The 23,876-nt window shown below is 41.4% G+C and overlaps 1 protein-coding gene across 2 annotated transcripts in view; it reads left to right on the top strand.

Moving 5' to 3' along the window:
* LOC109899723 (phosphatidylinositol 3,4,5-trisphosphate 3-phosphatase and dual-specificity protein phosphatase PTEN) overlaps window positions 1–20,122 on the top strand; it is a 31,171-nt gene extending 11,049 nt beyond the window's left edge. Inside the window, exons 2-10 of one of the 2 annotated variants that reach the window (XM_020495191.2) lie at window positions 10,633–10,717; window positions 10,946–10,990; window positions 11,083–11,126; window positions 11,246–11,484; window positions 11,719–11,860; window positions 13,679–13,747; window positions 14,259–14,425; window positions 18,617–18,901; window positions 19,037–20,122. In XM_020495191.2, the coding sequence (XP_020350780.1) occupies window positions 10,633–10,717; window positions 10,946–10,990; window positions 11,083–11,126; window positions 11,246–11,484; window positions 11,719–11,860; window positions 13,679–13,747; window positions 14,259–14,425; window positions 18,617–18,901; window positions 19,037–19,222 (1,262 nt within the window). In that variant the 3' untranslated portion in view covers window positions 19,223–20,122. The remainder of the gene's footprint in view (window positions 1–10,632; window positions 10,718–10,945; window positions 10,991–11,082; window positions 11,127–11,245; window positions 11,485–11,718; window positions 11,861–13,678; window positions 13,748–14,258; window positions 14,426–18,616; window positions 18,902–19,036) is intronic. The other variant, XM_031835697.1, reaches the window with a different exon arrangement.
* Window positions 20,123–23,876: the final 3,754 nt, after the last annotated feature.

Raw genomic sequence — 23,876 nt, 5'->3', positions numbered from 1 at the left:
AAGATTTCCCAAGCTTTAAACATCCCAAGGAGCACTGTGCAAGCGATAATATTGAAATGGAAGGAGTATCAGACCACTGCAAATCTACCAAGACCTGGCCGTCCCTCTAAACTTTCAGCTCATACAAGGAGAAGACTGATCAGAGATGCAGCCAAGAGGCCCATGATCACTCTGGATGAACTGCAGAGATCTACAGCTGAGGTGGGAGACTCTGTCCATAGGACAACAATCAGTCGTATATTGCACAAATCTGGCCTTTATGGAAGAGTGGCAAGAAGAAAGCCATTTCTTAAAGATATCCATAAAAGGTGTTGTTTAAAGTTTGGACAAGCCACCTGGGAGACACACCAAACATGTGGAAGAAGGTGCTCTGGTCAGATGAAACCAAAATGTAACTTTTTGGCAACAATGCAAAACATTATGTTTGGCGTAAAAGCAACACAGCACATCACCCTGAACACACCATCCCCACTGTCAAACATGGTGGTGGCAGCATCATGGTTTGGGCCTGCTTTTCTTCAGCAGGGACAGGGAAGATGGTTAAAATTGATGGGAAGATGGATGGAGCCAAATACAGGACCATTCTGGAAGAAAACCTGATGGAGTCTGCAAAAGACCTGAGACTGGGACGGAGATTTGTCTTCCAAAAAGACAATGATCCAAAACATAAAGCAAAATCTGCAATGGAATGGTTCAAAAATAAACATATCCAGGTGTTAGAATGGCCAAGTCAAAGTCCAGACCTGAATCCAATCGAGAATCTGTGGAAAGAACTGAAAACTGCTGTTCACAAATGCTCTCCATCCAACCTCACTGAGCTCGAGCTGTTTTGCAAGAAGGAATGGGAAAAAATTTCAGTCTCTCGATGTGCAAAACTGATAGAGACATACCCCAAGCGACTTACAGCTGTAATCGCAGCAAAAGGTGGCGCTACAAAGTATTAACTTAAGGGGGCTGAATAATTTTGCATGCCCAATTTATCAGTTTTTGATTTGTTAAAAAAGTTTGAAATATCCAATAAATGTCATTCCACTTCATGATTGTGTCCCACTTGTTGTTGATTCTTCACAAAAAAATACAGTTTTATATCTTTATGTTTGAAGCCTGAAATGTGGCAAAAGGTTGCAAAGTTCAAGGGGGCCGAATACTTTCGCAAGGCACTGTATACAGTTGAAGTCGGAAGTTTACATACACCTTAGCCAAATACATTTAAAGTTTTTCACAATTCCTGACATTTAATCCTAGTAAAAATTCGGATTAGGATCACCACTTTTATAGTAAGAATAATAATAGTAGAGAGAATGATTTATTTCAGCTTTTATTTCTTTCATCGCATTCCCAGTGAGTCAGAAGTTTATGTGCACTCAATTTGTAATTCATAACTTGGGTCAAACGTTTCAGGTAACCTTCCACAAGCTTCCCACAATAAGTTTGGTGAAGTTTGGCCCATTCCTTCTGACAGGGCTGGTGTAACGGAGTCAGGTTTGTAGGCCTCCTTGCTCTCACACGCTTTTTCAGTTCTGCCCACAAATTTTCTATAGGATTGAGGTCAGGGCTTTGTGATTGCCACTCCAATACCTTGACTTTGTTGTCCTTAAGCCATTTTGCCACAACTTTGGAAGTATGCCTGGGGTCATTTTCCATTTAGAAAACCCATTTGCGACCAAGCTTTTACCTTCTGACTGATGTCTTGAGATGTTGCTTCAATATATCCACATCATTTTCCTTGCTCATGGAGCCATCTATTTTGTGAAGTGCACCAGTCCCTCCTGCAGCAAAGCACCCCCACAACATGATGCTGCCACCCCCGTGCTCAATGGTTGGGATGGTGTTCTTCGGCTTGCAAGCCTCCCCCTTTTTCCTCCAATCTTAACGATGGTCATTACGGCCCAACAGTTCTATTTTTGTTTCATCAGACCAGAGGACATTTCTCCAAAGAGTACTATCTTTGTCCCCATGTGCAGTTGCAAACTGTAGTCTGGCTTTTTCATGGCGGTTTTGGAGCAGTCGCTTCTTCCTTGCTGAGCTGCCTTTCAAGTTATGTCGATATAGGACTTGTTTTACTGTGGGTATAGATACTTTTGTACCGGTTTCCTCCAGAATCTTCACAAGGTCCTTTGCTGTTGCTGCTTTTCGCACCAAAGTACGTTCATCTCTAGGATACCGAACGCGTCTCCTTCCTGAGCGGTATACCGGCTGCGTGGTCGCATGGTGTTAATACTTGCGTACTTTTGTTTGTACAATTGAACGTGGTACCTTCAGACGTTTGGAAATTGCTTCCAAGGATGAACCAGACTTGTGGAGGTCTATAATTTTTGTATGAGTTCTTGGCTGATTTCTTTTGATTTTCCCATGATGTCAAGCAAAGAGGCACTGTGTTTGAAGGTAGGCCTTGAAATACATCCACAGGTACACCTCCAATTGTCTCAAATTATGTCAATTAGCCTATCAGAAGCTTCTAAAGCCATGACATCATTTTCTGGTATTTTCCAAGCTGTTTAAAGGCACAGTCAACTTAGTGCATGTAAACTTCTGACCCACTGGAATTGTGATACAGCGAATTATAAGTGAAATAATCTGTCTGTAAACAATTGTTGGAAAATTGACTTGTGTCATGCACAAAGTAGATGTCCTAACCGACTTGCCAAAACTATAGTTTGTTAACAAGACATTTGTGACCTAAGTGTATGTGAACTTCCGAGGTTATGGTTATGACATTTTTAATCCAGAGAAAGATATTTTTCAGTAGTTTAAAAGCTAAATCCTTTTTTGGTGAAACTGCCACATCTGTTTGTGATATTACAACAGAGGTTACTGCAAATAACATTTTTATTTTTTATCTTTGAACGCGCAATAAAACAGCAGAATATGTACTGCAACCGCTCTGCCTGACGTTCTTTGGCTCTGTTTCATCAACAAAATTTGCACTCAAGGAGTGTGTTGGTTTAGCAGTGCTCCAGACACATTTTCCCCCCTGGTGGCACTGTTGCCTATCACATTTTCAGTTAGTAGCACCAGCCCGTTGATTTGGTCGCCCCAAAAATGTTGCTACGTCACGAAATGGAAAAAAAGAGCCATAATCTTATAAAGTCATTCACAGTGCTACTGAGATGGTATGATTCAATAAATGTTTAATCTAAACCAGTAATTGTCATGAATTTTGGGGTTACGATTATATTTTACTTTCAAATTAGGGCTCCGGAAATGCAGTAGTCTTTTATTCAATGGAGATTTGCTTACATATTTTGTGTGAACGCTACAAATAGGCTATCACATAGGCTAATTATTTTCTGGCCAATTCACCATGTGAGGACGTAGAAACAAACATGTTAGCTAGATCGCTAAATATAATATGCTGCTAGTTAGAATGGTTAATCTAATAGTAAATGTAATGTCCTAAAAACCTTTCAGCATGCCTAATCATGTCTCTATTTGCCTATGCATTCACCGCAAATGGCACTTTCTAGGGCTTGGCGGTAGACTGTATTTTACGATATACCGGTATTGATGCAGGGACCGATTTGGGTTTTTACTTGACCTTCTATAACGGTATTTGAATGTTTGGTTTCTTAAATGTGATATGCCGTGTGTAAGGTCCATTTTTATAATTTGCTCCTCTACTTGAGTCATCGCTCTCCGCTCTCTCTCCATGTTGCTTTCCACACAGACCTAGACCCTGCCTGTGTCACTGAAGGAGCACATTTGTTGTTGCTTGACCACATTTGTTGTTGCTTGATACAAGTGTTATGCATGGAACTTTAGATAAACTTCTTTATCTAAAGACTTCTTTGCCTGCCATATGAGTTCTGTTATACTCACAGACATCATTCAAACAGTTTTAGAAACTTCAGGGTGTTTTCTATCCAAATCTACTAATAATATGCATATGTTAGCAACTGGGCCTGAGTAGCAGGCAGTTTACTCTGGGCACCTTATTCATCCAAGCTACTCAATATTGCCCCCCAGTCCCAAAGAAGTTAATATAAATCCACATTTGTTATATAATTATACTTAATTAGTGTTTGTTTACATCTGCAAACAGCTAGTTTATTTTCTTAGCAAGTTGTGTCTAAATCGTGTTAGCTGCTAATGCTAATTCCTATTTAGCTGGCTAGCTAGCTAATAATGTACTGTCAGACCAAACATAGCTAGCTATACAACCTGATACCAGTGATGGTGTAAGCCTAAATCAGCATGTTTTGTGCAACAGTATCTTCTAAACCAGAGGATTAGGTGAAACATGAATGTTACCAACATGAAGTAGCTAAGAGAGAACATAGCCAAATATTACAGGGTCCCCTAGGAAACACTGGCCAACACTTTGGTTCCTACACTGTCACAATAACTCCTCCCTTGCATTTTCACTCTATTCAAAGTGCCCACTATTATATTTTAACTATGGAATTATAATAATCAAACTTTTTCCATGATTCCAACATTTCACCCAAATGTTTACAAATCAAAGTTTATTTGTCACGTGTGCCGAATACAACAGGTATAAGTAGACTTTACAGTGAAATGCTTACTTACAAGCCCTAACTAACAGTGTAATTTTTAAGTAAGAAATAGGTATTAGGTAAACAATAGATAAAAAAAACTGTAAAATGACAGTGAAAATAACAGTAGCGAGGCTATATATATGATGTTTTTCATCGGCAGGGACTGGGGAACTGGTCAGAATTGAAGTAATGACGGATGGCGCTAAATACACAGAAATTCTTGAGGGAAACCTGTTTCAGTCTTCCAGAGATTTGAGACTGGGACGAAGGTTCACCTTCCAGCAGGACAATGACCCTAAGCATATTGCTGAAGCAACCCTCGAGTGGTTTAAGGGTAAACGTTTAAATGTCTTGGAATGACCTAGTCAAAGCCCAGACTTCAATTCAATTGAGAATCTGTAGAATCACTTAAAGATTGCTGTACACAAGCGGAACCCATCCAACTTGAAGGAGCTGGAGCAGTTTTGCCTTGAAGAAGGCGCAAAAATCCCAATGGCTAGATGTGCCAAGCTTATGGAGACATACCCCAAGATACTTTAAAAATAAAATGTTGTTTTTATTTCACCTTTATTTAACCAGGTAGGCCAATTGAGAACAAGTTCTCATTTACAACTGCGACCTGGCCAAGATAAAGCAAAGCAGTGCGACAAAAACAACAACACAGAGTTACACATATACAAACGTACAGTCATTAACACAAAATAAAAGAAAAATAGAACATTATATGTGCGGTGTGTACAAATGTAGAAGAGTAGGGAGGTAGGCAATAAATAGGCCCAAGAAGCGAAAATAATTACAATTTAGCATTAATACTGGAGTGACAGATATGCAGATGATGTGCACGTAGAGATACTGGGTTGCAAATAAGCACAAGGGTAAGTAATAATGTAGGGATGAGGTAGATGGGTGTGCTATTTACAGATTGGCTGTGTACAGGTACAGTGATCTGTAAGCTGCTCAGACAGCTGATGCTTAAAGTTAGAGAGGGAGATATAAGACTCCAGATTCAGATTTTTGCAATTCGTTCCAGTCATTGGCAGCAGAGAACTGGAAGGAAAGGTGGCCAAAGTAAGTGTTGGCTTTGGGGATGACCAGTACCTGCTGGAGCGCGTGCTACCGGTGGGTGTTTCTGTGATAAACCGATGGCACTGTGATAGACTACTTCCTGTTTGCTGAGTAGTGTTGGGGGCTATTTTGTAAATGACATTGCCGAAGTCAAGGATCGGTAGGATAGTCAGTTTTCCGAGGGTATGTTTGGCGGCATGAGTGAAGGATGCTTTGTTGCGAAATAGGAAGCCGATTCTAGATTTAATTTTGGATTGGAGATGCTTAATGTGAGTCTGGAAGGAGAGTTTACAGTCTAACCAGACACCTAGGTATTTGTAGATGTCCACGTATTCTGAACCGTCCAGAGTAGTGATGCTGGTCGGGCGGGCAGGAATCGGTTGAACAGAATGCACTTAGTTTTACTGAAATGGGCTACATTTTCTTCATATTATGCTTCTTTAGACCTGCTTAAAATAAATTATTTATAGTGATGGTGTAGATGTTCCAAAGGCACACATCGGTGGCTTGTTGGTATGCCAGAGAAGCCAGAGATGCGAAATGTGTTTGTTATTAATGGTCAATTAACGTAAGACAGGCAGTTATTTGAATGACAATCACCGGCTGACAAAATGTCATGACCGCCACAGCTCTAATCAAAAAGCATTTCTTTCCATCTGCTCTTCCACAAGCCTACTCTGAGCGCACAGAGAGAAAGGGCACAGGGGCAGGGCAGACACTTTCATGCAGGGATAAAGGAAAATCATGCACTTTAGGCTACTGTTTGACCAAATACTGTAATGTATCCCAACAAGACTTTCCTTGGCTGTTGAGACAGTGTCCTCTTTACCCTTGCGTTTGATATGTTGAATATTCCATGTGATTCAACTGGGGCTGTAGGAGAGTTAATCCCAACATTTGCAATGATCTCAATATAACTTGGGCTCTATAAATACATGCAGGTCAAGCTATGGAGATTCTCCGAGTGCACCCATATGTGGGCCCTGCTTGATAGGAGTTCTCCGGTCCTTTCGGCCTCTAGCCCTCACACGGTCAACTCCAACTTTTACACTAGTGATCCCAAACCTTCTGCCCTGCACTCTACTTACCCATCACTGTACATTGCTGCACAATGACACCCACATAGTTATAGAAATGTTTTCCTATGAATGCATCATGATGATCTTTGCTCAGAAGATATGTTATTGTGATATGATTGCCTTGTAAACTTGAGGTTTTAGAATTGTATGAGTTATTTATTTGAGTCTATATATATATATATATATATATATATATATATATATATATATATATATATATATATATATATACACTGCTCAAAAAAATAAAGGGAACACTAAAATAACACATCCTAGATCTGAATGAATGAAATATTCTTATTAAATACTTTTTTCTTTACATAGTTAAATGTGCTGACAACAAAATCACACAAAAATTATCAATGGAAATGGAAAACCACACTACAGGCTGATCCAAAGTTTGATGTAATGTCCTTAAAACAAGTCCAAATGAGGCTCAGTAGTGTGTGTGGCCTCCACGTGCCTGTATGACCTCCCTACAACGCCTGAGCATGCTCCTGATGAGGTGGCGGATGGTCTCCTGAGGGATCTCCTCCCAGACCTGGACTAAAGCATCCGGCAACTCCTGGACAGTCCGGTGCAACGTGGCGTTGGTGGATGGAGTGAGACATGATGTCCCAGATGTGCTCAATTGGATTCAGGTCTGGGGAAAGGGCGGGCCAGTCCATAACATCAATGCCTTCCTCTTGCAGGAACTGCTGACACACTCCAGCCACATGAGGTCTAGCATTGTCTTGCATTAGGAGGAACCCAGGGCCAACCGCACCAGCATATGGTCTCACAAGGGGTCTGAGGATCTCATCTCGGTACCTAATGGCAGTCAGGCTACCTCTGGTGAGCACATGGAGGGCTGTGCTGCCCCCCAAAGAAATGCCACCCCACTGTGCTCGGTGTGAACCTGCTTTCATCTGTGAAGAGCACAGGGCGTCAGTGGCAAATTTGCCAATCTTGGTGTTCTCTGGCAAGTGCCAAACGTCCTGCACGGTGTTGGCACAACCCCCACCTGTGGACGTCGGGCCCTCATACCACCCTCATGGAGTCTGTTTCTGTCACATGCACATTTGTGGCCTGCTGGAGGTCATTTTGCAGGGCTCTGGCAGTGCTCCTCCTTACACAAAGGCGGAGGTAGCGGTCCTGCTGCTGGGTTGTTGCCCCCCTACGGCCTCCTCCATGTCTCCTGATGTACTGACCTGTCTCCTGGTAGTGCCTCCATGCTCTGGACACTACGCTGACAGACACAGCAAACCTTCTTGCCACAGCTCACATTGATGTTCCATCCTGGATGAGCTGCATTACCTGAGCCACTTGTGTGGGTTGTAGACTCTGTCTCATGCTACCACTAGAGTGAAAGCACCTCCAGCATTCAAAAGTGACCAAAACATCAGCCAGGAAGCATAGGAACTGAGAAGTGGTCTGTGGTCACCACCTGCAGAACCACTCCTTTATTGGGGGTGTCTTGCTAATTGCCTATAATTTCCACCTGTTGTCTATTCCATTTGCACAACAGCATGTGAAATGTATTGTCAATCAGTGTTGCTTCCTAAGTGGACAGTTTGATTTCACAGAAGTGTGATTGACTTGGAGTTACATTGTGTTGTTTAAGTGTTTCCTTTATTTTTTTGAGCAGTGTATATACACAGTACCAGTCAAAAGTTTGGACACCAACTCATTCCAGGGTTTTTCTTTATTTTTACTATTTTCTACATTGTAGAATAATAGTGAAGACATCAAAACTATGAAATAACACATATGGAATCAAGTAGTAACCAAAAAAGCATTAAAGAAATCAAAATGTATCTTATATTTAAGATTCTTCAAAGTAGCCACCCTTTGCCTTAATGACAGCTTTGCACACTCTTGGCATTCTCTCAACCAGCTTCATGAGGTAGTCACCTGGAATGCATTTCAATTAACAGGCGTGCGTTGTTAAAAGTTCATTTCTGGAATTTGGGCCAATCAGTTGTGTTGTTACAAGTTGTGTTGTTACAGTTGTGTTGCTCTATTTGGTAAAAGACCAAGTCTATGTGATGGCAAGACTAACCATCATTAGTTTAAGACATGAAGGTCAGTCAATCTGGAAAATATCAAGAAGTTTATTCAAATGCAGTCGCAAAAAACACCAAGCGCTATGATGAAACTGGCTCTCTTGAGGACTGCAACAGGAAAGGAAGACCCAGAGTTACTTCGGCTGCAGAGGATAAGTTCATTAGAGTTACCAGCCTCAGAAATTGCAGCCCAAATAAATGCTTCAGAGTTCAAGTAACAGACACATCAGCATCAACTGTTCAGAGGAGACTGTGAATCAGGCTGTTTCTTGGCCTTGAACTGCTGCAAAGAAACCAGTACTAAAGGACAACAATAAGAAGAAGAGACTTGCTTGGGCCAAGAAACATGAGCAATGGACATAAGACTGGTGGAAATTTGTGCTTTGGTCTGATGAGTCCAAATTTGAGGTTTTTGGTTCCAACCGCTGTGTCCTTGTGAGACGCAGATTAGGTGAACGGATGATCTCCGCATGTGTGGTTCTCACCGTGAAGCGTTTGGGTGCTTTGCTGGTGACACTGTCAGTGTTATATTTATAATTCAAGGCAAATCATGGCTACCACAGCATTCTGCAGTGTTATGCCATCCCATCTGGTTTGCGCTTAGTGGGACTATCATTTGTTTTTCAACAGGACAATGACCCCAAACACACCTCCAGGCTATGTAAGGGCTATTTGACCAAGAAGGTGAGTGATGGATTGCAGCATTAGATGACCTGGCCTCCACAATCATCTGACCTCAACCCAGTTGAGATGGTTTGGGATGAGTTGGATTGCAGATGGAAGGAAAAGCAGCCACCAATTGCTCAGCATATGTGGGAACTCCTTCAAGACTGTTGGAAAAGCATTCCAGGAGACGCTGGTTGAGAGTGCCAAGTGTGCAAAGCTGTCATCAAGGCAAAGGGTGGCTATTTTGAAGAATGTAAAATATATTTTGATTTGTTTAACACTTTTTTGGTTACTACATAATTCCGTATATGTTATTTCATAGTTTTGATGTCTTCACTATTATTCTACAATGTAAAATAAAGAATCTGTTGAATGAGTAGGTGTCAACATTTGACTGGTACTGGTGTGTGTGTGCGTGCGTGTGTACTCGACATGTAAAGTGTTGGTCCCATGTTTCATGAGAGGAAATAAAAGATCCCAGAAATGTTCCATATGCACAAAAAGCTTATTTCTCAATTTTGGGCACAAAATTGTTTACATCCCTGTTAGTGAGCTTTTTTCCTTTGCCTAGATAATCCGTCCACCTGACGGGTGTGGCATATCAAGAAACTGATTAAACAGCATTAACATTACACAGGTGCACCTTGTGCTGGGGACAAAAGGCCGTTTTGTCAAACACCACAATGCCACAGACGTCTCAAGTTGAGGGATCGTGCAATTGGTATGCTGATTGAAGGAATGTTCTCCGGAGCTGTTGCCAGAAAATGTAATGTTCATTTTTCTACCATAATCTGACTAAGTCATTTTATGGAATTTGGCAGTATGTCCAACCGGCCTCATAATCGCAGACCACGCCAGCCCAAGACCTCCACATCTGGCTTCTTCACTTAGGGGATCGTCTGAAAGCAGCCACCCAGACAGTTGATGAAACTGAGAAGTATTTCTGTCTGTAATAAAGACCTTTTGTGGGGTAAAACTCTTGTTATTGACTGGGCCTGGCTCCCCAGTGGGTGAGCATTGCTCTGAAGTGGGTTTCCTTATGCACCTCCTAGGCCCACCCATGGCTGTGCTCCTGCCCAGTTATGTGAAATCCATAGATTAGGGCCTATTGAATTTATTTTAATTGACTGATTTCCTTCTATGAAGTATAACTTGGTAAAATGGGTTAAATTGTTGCGTTTTATATTTTTGTTCAGTGTGTGTGTGTGTGTATATATATATATATAGGATTTTCTTCTATGTATGTTTTATGTGTCCTTGACCCACTGGTGACCACAGATATCTATCCAAACATCATTGCTATGGGCTTTCCTGCAGAACGACTCGAAGGAGTGTACAGAAACAATATAGACGACGTTGTACGGTGAGTAACGGCCGCTCATGACCTCGTCTGGTGAGGAATCTGTAATGAATGCGTCTAGAATGTATTTTGTGACTAACATTAGACAAAACAATACAAGTTCATAAAGTATCCTGAGGTGTAGTGTCAAATATTTTGCGCCGTTGTCTATTTTGTAGCATGTCATTAAATGCATTACGTTGTCAATTTCTGTAGTTGTGTAATGTTCTGAATGTAACTGCGCCTCAACAGGTTTCTTGACTCAAAACATAAAAGCCATTATAAGATTTACAATCTGTAAGTATATGCTTGCATGATAATATCAATGTTTTTTTTTTACAAATTAATTGGTCCTTCATGACCACTGACTGAAATCCTTCCCATTTCAGTTGTGTAGAACGACACTATGATGCTGCCAAATTTAACTGCAGAGGTACGCCATCAAAAACATCCCTGACACTTCACTGTCACCTATCTCACATTTAAGTTTTTAGAGCCAGGTGGCTGAAAGGGAACTTTGTGTATATATATTTTTCTCTCTCCGCCCTCCAGTTGCACAGTACCCCTTTGAAGACCACAATCCGCCTCAGCTAGAGCTCATCAAGCCATTCTGTGAAGATCTGGACCAGTGGCTGAGCGAGGATGACAATCATGTGGCGGCCATCCACTGCAAGGCAGGGAAGGGCCGCACTGGGGTGATGATCTGCGCCTACCTCCTGCACCGCAGCAAGTTCCAAGAGCCCCAGGAGGCCCTCGACTTCTATGGGGAAGTGCGGACAAGGGACAAGAAGGTCAGTGACTTGCTGTGGTCGATGACTACGCTAGTACTCAGTGCGGGAAGTCTCATAAAAGCAGAATAGGTCTAGATCTTCTTTGTTTTGTCCTAGACCTGCCTTTATATCAATACTTAATTTCCAAGACATATTTTATATTTTTTACAATCTGTATATCCTACTGTGTGGTAATTATTTAATTATGAGTTAATTCTCTTGCATTGACTGTTTTTGTTTGTTTTTCCTTTTCAGGGAGTGACAATCCCGAGCCAACGGCGCTATGTGTACTACTACAGCCACCTGCTGAAGAACAAGCTGGACTACAAGCCAGTGGCTCTGCTCTTCCATAAAATGGTTTTTGAGACATTGCCAATGTTCAGCGGAGGCACCTGCAGTGAGTCACTCTCATGTTTAACTTCACCTCTGACCCAGGGCGTAACTCTTTAAACGAATTGGCACGCTCTGAGTGTGCATACGTTCACCCACGTTAGTAGAGAGACATTATATACTTTACATTGATGCCAAGCTCTTGATCAGTTACTTGTGCTCTTTAAGAAAGATGGTTAGTTATTAATAAGAGAGAAAATATATGACAATCTCTACTCCCAACTGCATTCATCAAGGCTGGGTTTTTACCTGCGTATCCAAGTTGTATGTTTTTTTCTGCAGTTCAGAAGATGAATGCAGTATGTCTCAATTTGTTTCAAAATAACAAGTCACCAAGGACCTCTCACAGAGATTATATTTGATAGTTTTTTAAATTCTCAATATTTGCTCTTCTTGAAAAAGAACTGCAATTATTATGGATGTTCAAGGATTTTTAGAAACTGCACAAATTGGTTCGCACAACTCCTAGCTCAAGTAGACAGTTTTTCAACACCAATCTTTAATCAAACAACTCCAATGATCTATCCTATGTCTTTCATCTAATTGAATATGTGCATTTCTAATCATGTGCATCTACTGTATGTAATTTGCTTGGATAAACTTCTCTGTGAAACAATTATTTTAATATTTTTCCATTTTTCCTCTTTTTCTGGTTTAATGTGCCTGAGTCACAGATCATCTTTCCTTTTGGGGTTTATCAATGCGTCACTTGTTTCCTCCTTGAGTTCTCTGTGATGCTCTCACCTAACACCTGAATGTGCTCAACTGCTCTGCACACACTCTTCTCTTTCCCTTTAATACTCCCTAAAGAGGGCCCTATTCTGAGTTTGACGTTCCCTTTTTATGTTGAACTATATAGTTACATAATGTTGCTTGTTAGCACTCAATCTAAAGTGTCAGCTAAATGCTGAGGTGTATTGAGTGAGAAGCTAATTTGGAGAAGACTAGACTTTCATTGGGACTAGCATATAATACTAACATATAAGACATTTCTCATTGGTGAATGCACATTTTTAGAAACAAACAGGCTAGATGCAGCCTTCTGCAATGGGGATTTGAGACGTCCTTGGACTATCTAACGTTAGTCTGAAGTTCCCAGATTTTTTTTCTTCCTGTGAATTATTAACCATGTGTCCTGTGTCTTGTTGACTAGTTTTAAGTTATCTCCATTTGAATGCCAAGTATGTTGTTTCTAGATGTGTGGCTGCGTATGTACATAATTGATCATCTAGCATATACAGTTAACTGCCAAAATAAAGGAAACTCCAATATAAAGTGTCTTCTCAACACGGCGTTGGGCCACCACGAGACAGAACAGCCTCGAAACATCTTGGCATAGATTCTACAAATGTCTGGAACTTTATTGCAGTGATGCTACATCTTTCTTCTATGAGAAATTCCATCATTTGGTGTTTTGTTGGTGGAAAACGCAGGTGCGGCTCCAGAATCTCCCATAAGTGTTCAATTGGGTTGAGATCTGTTGACTGAGATGGCCAGGACATGGTTTACATAGTTTTCATGCTCTTCAAACTATTCAGTGACCACTCGTGCCCTGTGTATGGTGAAAATGTCATTCTATGGAGGTATAGCCATGGTAGCCAAAATAATGGCCAGCCCAGCATTTTTATACATGATCCAGGAACCACACCTGTGTGGAAGCACCTGCTTTCAATATACTTTTTATCCCTCATTTACTGAAGTATTTCCATTATTTTGGCAATTGCCTATATATTTACTGATATAAGTGTTCTGGCTGTGTTCTGAAGCCCCAGCCAGTGCCAGCCCAGCCAGGCTGTGTGTTAATCTCCTTCTCTCTCTCTGTAAGGGGACAGTACCATTAAAAACAGGAGCGAGCCGATCCCTCTGGGCTTCAAGAAAGGGAATTGGCATTGGGGTAAATGAGCCTTTCATCCATTTTGATGTACTTCCCTCATACACTGTTCATTTGGACCCAGTCCCAACCAGAACTAGGTAGATGCTCTTCTAGTGAAGGCTAGAAGAAGATGTAGTGTTAAGACATTGCAGTGTGGAGGCATATAAAGACCAACCAACCACCTTATGAGTAGTTTCAAACTCTAATAAATGTAATGCAGTCCGTTTGTTATTGACGGAAGTGCAACAGTCATCAGAATAGGGTCCCATGGCTTTGGTTTTGGTTCTTTTTGGGTGTTATTTGTGGTCTGGTTCTTTCCCTCACTCCTTCTTTATGGGATTACACTGTTTTCAAGAACTCACAACTAGGGTTTTCTTTAACTGTCCAACTGTCCTGCAATGTGGACATGGCAGCAACTCCAAGAAACTAACATTTGTATACTGTCTTGTTCTTTCTCTACCTCTGTTACCCTTCGTTGCCACCTCTCTCCCTATCTCTGCCCCCTGTCTCTGAAACACTCACGCCTCTCTAGATCCTCAGTTTGTGGTGTATCAACTTAAAGTCAAGATCCACACATCCAACCCGGCTCACACACGGAGGGAAGAAAAGCACATGCTATTTGAGTTTCCCCAACCGCTGCCCGTGTGTGGAGACATCAAAGTGGAGTTCTTTCACAAGCAAAACAAAATGATGAAGAAGGTTGGTTTGTTCCACCCATCACGAGTGTCCCTAGTTTCCCCCTGGATTCCCTTGGCTTCAGCCATTTTCAATTGCTGTTTTTTCAATGAATTGTGGTTAATAGAGATGAGCATTTTAAATTATTTCACTATTTGAATAATATTTCGTATTTTTACGGAAATGTACAAAGTCGAAATACATGTTTTAAAGAAAGTATACATATTTTTTAATCCCGCGACGAGAGAGAGAGAGAGAGAGAGAGAGAGAGAGAGAGAGAGAGAGAGAGAGAGAGAGAGAGAGAGAGAGAGAGAGAGAGAGAGAGAGAGAGAGAGAGAGAGAGAGAGAGAGAGAGAGAGAGAGAGAGAGAGAGAGAGAGAGAGAGAGAGAGAGAGAGAGAGAGAGAGAGAGAGGGTGGGGGAGGGGCGGGTGTGTGTGACAGACTGTGTGTGGCACAGAGTGAGAGAGAAAGTAGCTAAACTGACTTGCGCTACTTGTCTCCAACATATGAAACAACAGCCTACCCAGGGGTTAAAGTTCTCCATAACTGCTACCGATTTCCATCATATGGATTCTGGAGAGGTTGTTTTTGAGATCAGTGTACAGCCACAATAAAAAATCTCTGGGGGGTAGGGGGTCTGGTTTGGAGATGTCATAGCCTACTACAGACAGAAGTATGTATGTTCCCAAATAAATGTATTCTCAAATATTTTATTTTCTCTTATGATGTGTCCACTGAACTGACATGAATGATTGTTGATGCGCACCAAAAGCAGCGCTCAACTCCAACAGTGGGGTGTAGCCTACTGTAGCTGCTGGCAAAGTAATTTAAAGCCTATACTTTATCACTCAGGATGCAACTTTCCAGTGCTGCTATTTTTGCCAGTGGTAGAAAAAGTACCCAATTGTCATACTTGAGTAAAAGTAAAGATACCTTAATAGAAAATGATTTCAGGAAAAGTGAAAGTCAACCAGTAAACTCCTACTTGAGTAAAAGTCTAAAAGTATTAGGTTTTAAATATACTTAAGTATCAAAAGTAAAAGTGTAAATCATTTAAAATTCCTATTATTAAGCAAACCAGACAGCACCACTTTCTTGTTTTTTAAATTTACGGATAGCCAGGGGCACACATTTACAAACGAAGCATGTGTTTAGTGAGTCAGCCAGAACATAGGCAGTAGGGATGGCCAGGGATGGTCTCTTGATAATTGTGTGAATTTGAACATTTTCATGTTCTACTAAGCATTCACAATGTAATTGGTTCTTTTGGGTGTCAGGGAAAATGTATGGCGTAAAAAGTACATCATTTTCTTTAGGAATGTAGTGAAGTAAAAGTTGTCAAAAATATAAATAGTAAAGTACAGATACCCCCAAAAAACGACTTAGTCTTTCAAGTATTTTTACTTACGTGCTTTACTCCACTGATTTTTGCCATGTAGTATTATTCAAACAAAACCAGACAACCTTATTGTAGAATAGTTGACCTATTTACCTGGTCGGTGTGTTCTATGCGTGATAAATATTCCTTGAGGCGCATTCAAGTTGTGAGAGCCAGGAGGGAGGGAAACATGTATTCTGACAAGCAGTTAACAGGCAACCATTCTTAATTCAGTCATATGAAGAAGAAAAAAATAAAGCAGATTTGGCAAATGTTAAGAGGGGATCCCAGTTTTACATTGCTACTATGTAAATATATCTATATTATTATTATTTTTTACAAATGCACTTTTGCAACCAGAGTTCCAAGCATGGTTTAGGCACAGCTGTGCAACAGAGCTCTTAAAAGGGGCAATGTCATCTTAAAAGGGCAATTTCATACTTTGTAAAAAATAAAAAAATTGAATGTTTGAGTGAAGAATAAATATTTATAATAATATTAATAATTACAACAATCTGGATGTTGTGTCCAATGGGGTAAATGCAGATGGACAAACCCCATGCTTCAGCATATTTATTTACAGCCACTGTTCTGCATCAGTTGGGCTACAGGTGTTGATCAAATCAAATGCATTTTTATTGGTCACATATACACGGTTAGCAGATGTTAATGTGAGTGTAGCATAATGCTCGTACTTCTGGTTCCGACAGTGCAGTAATATCTAACAAGTAATCTAACAATTCCACAACTACCTAATACACACAAATCTAAAGGGATGGAATAAGAATATGTACATATAAATATATGGATGAGCGATGACCGAGCGGCATAGGCAAGATGCAATAGATGGTTTAACATACAGTATATACATATGGGATGAGTAATGCAAGATATGTAAACATTATTAAAGTGGCATTGTTTAAAGTGACTAGTGATCCGTTTATTGAAGTGGCCAATGATTTGAGTCTGTATGTAGGCAGCAGCTTCTCTGTGTTAGTGATGGTTGTTTAACAGTCTGATGGCCTTGAGATAGAAGTTGTTTTTCAGTCTCTCGGTCCCAGCTTTGATGCACCTGTGCTGACCTCGCCTTCTGGATGATAGCGGGATGAACAGGCAGTGGCTCAGCTGGTTGTTGTCCTTATTTATCTTTTTTGCCTTCCTGATAGTTTTCCCCCGGTGATGCGTTGTGCAGACCACCCCACCCTCTGGAGAGCCTTGCTGTTGTGGACGGTGCAGTTGCCATACTAGGCGGTGATACAGCATGACAGGATGCTCTCAATTGTGCATCTGTAAAAGTTATTCAGCCTCCTGAGGTTGAAGAGGTACTGTGTGGGTGGACCATTTCAGTTTGTCCGTGATGTGCACGCAGAGGAACTTAACTTTCCACTTTCTCCACTGCTGTCCCATGGATGTGGATAGTTGGGTGCTCGCTCTGCTGTTTCCTGAAGTCCACGATCATCTCCTTTGTTTTGTTGACGTTGAGTGAGCGGTTGTTTTCTTGACACCTCACTCCGAGTGCCCTCACCTCTTCCCTGTAGGCTGTCTCGTCGTTGTTGGTAATCAAGCCCACTACTGTTGTGTCGTCTGCAAACTTGATGATTTGAGTTGGAGGTGTGCATGGCCACGCAGTCATGGGTGAACGGGGAGTACAGAAGAGGGCTGAGCATGCACCATTGTGGGGCCCCAGTATTGAGGATCAGCGAAGTGGAGATGTTGTTTCCTACCTTCACCACCTGGGGGCAGCCCGTCAGGAAGTCCTGGACCCAATTACACAGGGCGGGGTTGAGACCCAGGGCCTCAAGCTTAATGATGAGTTTGGAGGTTACTATGGTGTAGAATCCTGCTGTAGTCAATGAACAGCATTTTTACATAGGTATTCCTCTTGTCCAGATGGGATAGAGCAGTGTGATGGTGATTGCATTGTTTGGGGACCTGTTGGGGCGGTATGCAAACTGAATTGGGTCTAAGGTGGCCGGTAAGGTGGAGGTGATATGATCCTTGACTAGTCCCTCAAAGCACTTCATGATGACAGAAGTGAGTGCTATGGTGCAATAGTAATTTTGTTCAGTTATCTTTGCTGCCTTAGGTACAGACACAATGGTGGCCATCTTGAAGCATGTGGGGACAGCAGACTGGGATAGGGAGCGATTGAATATGTCCGTAAACGCGGCTAGGGATGCCGTTTGGGACAGCAGCCTTGTGAGGGTTAACACGTTTTAAATGTCTTACTCGTGCTTATTGCTAATAGTGTATTTATCTGACTTAATGAATTGATTCGAAGTCTCCCACTTGCTACACATGGAGCCTCTTGACTGTAGCGCTGCTTTGATTGACTGACGAACAAGCTACACGTGTGAAGGCTACCGGTGCGTCTTTTTTTATGTGGCGCGCCCAATTTTTTTTTTGTGTAAACGTCTATCCTTGTAGGCTATGCAGCAATGTCACATACAAATATTTTTTAGACTGTCTTTTTATTGTTAAAATAGGCGTTTTTTTTAAATATATTTTTTTGTATATAAATACTGAAGTAATACTAATGTTCTTTCAGATATTCTAATAACCGTGCCCATCCCTAGTGTTTCATTGTGTGTCTTCTATTGTATCATACATGATCACCCTAATGATCATCCTAATGAACAAGTTATAAACAGCACTCGGAAGTTATAATTGGCTAGCTTACCTGGAAATGTGTTGAATAATTGACTATTTTCACACCTATGTACTGTAATTGTTTAGTTTTTCTAAACCCATTAGTGTGGTGAATATAACCACGATGATCTTCAGACAGACTCCATTACAGTTAGTCAGTACCTCACCCTCTCCCTCCACTGTACAGGATAAGATGTTCCACTTCTGGGTTAACACCTTCTTCATTCCCGGGCCATCGGAGGAGAGCATGGAGAAGGTGGAGAATGGGTCGGTGGTGGTGGTGGTGAACGACATGGAAGGGGTCCAGAACCAGCCCCCGGACGGCCCCCATGCCCAGCCCCCCCAGAGCACCAAGCGCAGGGACAGCGGCAAAGACAGTGACGGGGACTACCTCATCCTCGCGCTGACCAAGAATGACCTGGACAAGGCCAACAAAGACAAAGCTAACCGCTACTTCTCACCTAATTTCAAGGTGAGCCATTCAAACTAATGGTTGTAATGGATTATCGTGGTTAAATTAATGAGGAAGGTACTACAAATCTTTACATCTTTTACAAGGTTCCCTTTTCTGATATTATGGCTTACCCTTTCTCTCTCGCTGCTTTAGGTGAAGTTGTATTTCACAAAAACCGTGGAAGATTCTTTGAATTCCGAGGTGAGCACTTCGACATCCGTCACTCCGGACGTTAGCGACAATGAGCCTGACCATTATCGATATTCCGACACCACTGACTCTGATCCGGAAAATGAACCTTTTGACGAGGAACAGCACACGCAAATCACAAAAGTGTGAACTTTTTTTAACAGGAAAAAGATGTACACCAGAGGAAAAAAAGGAGAGAACTTGAATATGAACTCAAAAGAAGAACCTTTGTCCCCCTACCTCCCCCAAAATGGCAATAGAGCATCATCATGTCAAATGCCAATTTTAGTTTAAAAAATTATTATCCTGACCAATATGTTTTTATTATTTTCTTTGGCGCGGCCGTGTACCATGCGCAAAGTATTGACACTGTTGGCCCATGGTTAAAGGTGCTTGTGTATGTATGTGTGTGTGTGTGTATGTGTATATATATATATGTGTGTGTGTGTGTGTGTATGTATGTATGTGTATATATATATATATATATATATACATATATAAAAAGTTTGGACACACCTACTCATTCCAGGGTTTTTCTTCATTTTTACTGTTTTCTATGATTGATAGTGAATGATAGTGAAGACATCAAACTATGAAATAACACATATGAAATCATGTAGTAACCAATAGTGTTAAACAAATTGAGATTCTTCGAAGTAGCCAACCTTTGCCTTGATGACAGCTTTGCACACTCTTGGCATTCTCTCAACCAGCTTCATGAGGTAATCACCTGGAATGCATTTAAATTAACAGGTGTGCCTTGTTAAAAGTTCATTAAAGTTAATGCGTTTCAGCCAATCAGTTGTGTTGTTACAAGGTAGGGTTGGTATATGGAAGACAGCCCTGTTTTGTAAAAGACTAAGTCCATATGATGGCAAGAACAGCTCAAATAAGCAAAGAGTCCATTACATGCCACAGTCCATTACATGAAGGTCAGTCAATCTGGAAAATCTCAAGAACTTTTAAAGTTTCTTCAAGTGCAGTCGCAAAAACCATCAAGCACTATGATGAAACTGGCTCTCATGAGGACCGCCACAGGAAAGAAAGAAAGAGTTACCTCTGCTGCAGAGGAAAGTTCATTAGTCACCAACCTCAGAAATCGGCAATTAACTGCACCTCAGATTGCAGCCAAAATAAATGTTTCACAGAAATCAAGTAACAGAATGTGTTCTTAACTGACTTGCCTAGTTAAATAAAATAAATAAACAGACATCTCAACATCAACTGTTCAGAAGAGACTGAATCAGGTCTTCATGGTCGAATTGCTGCAAAGAAACCACTACTAAAGGACACCAATAAGAAGAAGAGACTTGAAACACGGGCAATGGACATTAGACCGGTGGAAATCTGTCCTTTGGTCTGGAGTCCAAATTGGAGAATTTTTTTATTCCAGACACCATGTCCTTGTGAGATGCAGAGTAGGTGAATGGATGGTCTCTGCGTGTGTGGTTCCCACCGTGAAGCATGGAGGAGGAGGTGTGGGGATGCTTTGCTGGTGACACTGATTTATTTAAAAATCAAGGCACACTTAACCAGCATGGCTAACAAAGCATTCTGCAGCGATATGTCATCCCATCTGGTTTGGGCTCAGAGAGACTATCATTTGTTTTTCAACAGGACAATGACCCAAAACATACCTCCAGGTCAAAAAGGGCTATTTGACCAAGAAGAAGAGTGATGGTGCTGCATCAGGGGCGGCAGGTAGCCTAGTTGGGCCAGAGTGTTGGGCCAGTAACTGGAAGGTTGCTAGATCTAATCCGTAAACTGACAAGGTAAAAATCTGTCGTTCTTCCCCTGAACAAGGCAGTTAACCTACTGTTCTTAGGCCGTCATTGTAAATAAGAATTTGTTCTTATCAGACTTGCCTAGTTAAATAAAATTAAAAATCAGAAGACCTGGCCTCCACAATCACCTGACCTCAACCCAATTGCGATGGTTTGGGATGAGTTGGACCACAGAGTAAAGAAAAATCAGCCAACAAGTGCTCAGCGTAGGTAGGAACTCCAAGACTGTTGGAAAAGCATTTCAGGTGAAGTTGGTTGAGAGAATGTCAAGAGTGTCAAAGCTGTCATCAAGGCAAAGGGTGGCTACTTTAAATAATCAAAAATATATTTTGATTTGTTTAACACTTTTTTTGGTTACTACATGATTCCATATGTGTTATTTCATAGTTTTGATGTCTTCACTATTATTCTACAATGTAGAAAAGGTCAAAGTAAAGAAAAACCTTGAATAAGTAGGTGTGTCCTAACTTGACTGGTACTGTATGTCTCTCACTACATGACCAAAAGTATGTGGACACGTGCTCATCGAACATCTCATTCCAAAATCATGGGCATTGATATACATTTGGTCCCCCCTTTGCTGCTAATACAGCCTCCACTCTTCTGGGAAGGCTTTCTACTAGATGTTGGAACATTGCTGCAGGGACTTGCTTTCATTCAGCCACGAGCATTAGTAAGGTTAGGCACTGATGTTGAGCGATTAGGCCTGGCTCGCAGTCGGCGTTCCAATTCATCCAAAGGTGTTCGATGGGGTTGGAAGCACAGAATCGTCTAGAATGTCATTGTATGCTGTAGCATTAATATTCTCTTCACTGGAACTAAGGAACATTATTCCTCCTCCACAGAACTTACAAGTTGGCACTATATGCATTGGGGCAGCTACTGTTCTCCTAGCATTCTCCAAACACAGATTTGTCCGTCAGACTGCCAGGTGAACGCGTTTCCACTGTTCCAGAGTCCAATGGTGCTGCGCTTTACCCCACTCCAGCCAACGTTTGGCATTGCACAGGTTATTCTTAGGCTTGTGTGCGTGCGGCTGCTCAGCCATGGAAACCCATTTCATGATTCTCCCGACGAACAGTTCTTCTGCTGATGTTGCTTCCAGAGGCAGTTTGGAACTCTGTAGTGAGTGTTGCAACCCAGGACAGATGACTTGTACACGCTTCAGCACTCAGCGGTCATGTTCTGTGAGCTAGTGTGGCTTACCATTTCATGGCTGAGCCTTTGTTGCTCCTAGACATTTCCACTTCACAATAACAGCACTTACAGTTGACAGGGGCAGCTCTAGCAGGGCAAAACAAATACTAACTGACTTGGTGGAAAGGTGGCGTCCTATGACTGCCACGTTGAAAGTTACTGAGCTCTGAAGTAGGGCCATTCTTATGCCAATGTTTGTCTCTGGAGATTGCATGGCCGTGTGCTCTATTTCATACACCTGTCAGCAACAAGCGTTGCTGAAATAGCCGAATCCACTCATTTGAAAGTGTGTCCACATACTTTTGTATATATTGTGTGTGCAGTGCTTAATTTGCGCTGGATCAACTCTGTTTTGGACTATTTTGTTTCCGGAAAATATTTGGCCAGATCCAGTAACTCTCAGTTGCATGACAAATCATAATTGTACATTTTTGCAATGTTAAAATTCGAACAAAAGCGCTAAGTTCATCCGAGTTGCCAATTCGTTAATTATCCTGCCCCAACAATGTAATGTGAAAAATAACATTTTCAGCTCCGGCCTAATATTCTAAGAGTAGATTCGGTTTGGGCCGGCCAGGGTTTATGGTTTGTGCAACATTGTAACCTATGTTTGAGACCAACGCGTGGCAGTGGCTCCGTGAGAAGCAGGCCAATGTCTCTTACATAACTACAATGAGATTAACTTTATATGATCTCCCTCCCTCTCTGCTGTGATAGATGTGAGCCTGCAACTCATCTCTCCAGTGTTGCACTTCATCATTTATTTCCTTATAGAATCGTACGAAGGGTTCTGAAGCAACTGCAGCACCCTTGATGAATTTAAATATATTTGCCAAAGTTATATAATCACTGCTGTCTGTTCAGAAATAAATGAAATTATTCAGAACAGCCTACTACACCACGAGAAGGCCTATTATTTAGCTACAGAGGATCAATAGCTTCTTTTAAAAAATAACCTAGCTGTGGATTGTAGCCCAATAACAAGAAATAGCCTACAGTCGGGAACGCGCAGCAAATCTGTCAGTGAAAAAAAACGAATGCAGACAAAACAGGCCTTTCACAATATTTAAAGTACAATCGAGGGAAAGTTGGAAAGCAAATGGCTCATGGTGAAAATAGGAGACTATGCTTTAGGCTACCAAAATATTTGATCAACTTCCAAATATTGTTTTACAAGGTAAAAGGGAGAGAGGCTTTTGGCATGAGCGCTTCAGCCATCACCAGGGAGTGAGCTGTGCATCACTGGGTGAGTCAGTAACACTGGAAATCATTTTTAGGACTATTATTTACTCATATTGTAGCCTGCATTATGTTTCTCCACACACCTAGGCCTAGGCTATTGATGGATTTAAGGCAGGGTCGTTTTTATTGATCTCAGATTCTCAGTTTGTTGGTGTCCAAGTAGCCTGCCATTTTTATCATTTGTGTGGTATTAAAAAATATTATGCCAAAGTCTGCAGTCATGTAAAATTTACTTAGAATTGCATGAAATGTGTTTATGAAAGGCCAAATTTTTCCAGGACCCTAGGCTACTAAAAATGCTCTCCATGTGTACAACTTCTGTAAGTGCCTCTGCTCTATGGCACTTTTTCTCATGCGTTCCAGAACCTCTGAACTCCCTAGATCACCCACCTCTCTCTGTTTTTGTTCCGGCACCTCCCGATTTACAAATCAAGCTGTGTGTGTGTGTGTGTGTGTGTGTGTGTGTGTGTGTGTGTGTGTGTGTGTGTGTGTGTGTGTGTGTGTGTGTGTGTAAACAGACTTTGTGTCAAAGACGATGGAAATGAGTAACAATCAGGACTACGCTCCTTCTGTCAAAACCA

The sequence above is a fragment of the Oncorhynchus kisutch genome, linkage group LG11 (genome assembly GCF_002021735.2).
Source record: "Oncorhynchus kisutch isolate 150728-3 linkage group LG11, Okis_V2, whole genome shotgun sequence".
NCBI lineage: Eukaryota > Metazoa > Chordata > Actinopteri > Salmoniformes > Salmonidae > Oncorhynchus > Oncorhynchus kisutch.
The sequence above is the reverse complement of the archived record's forward strand: the minus strand, read 5'-3'. Positions and strand labels throughout refer to the sequence as shown.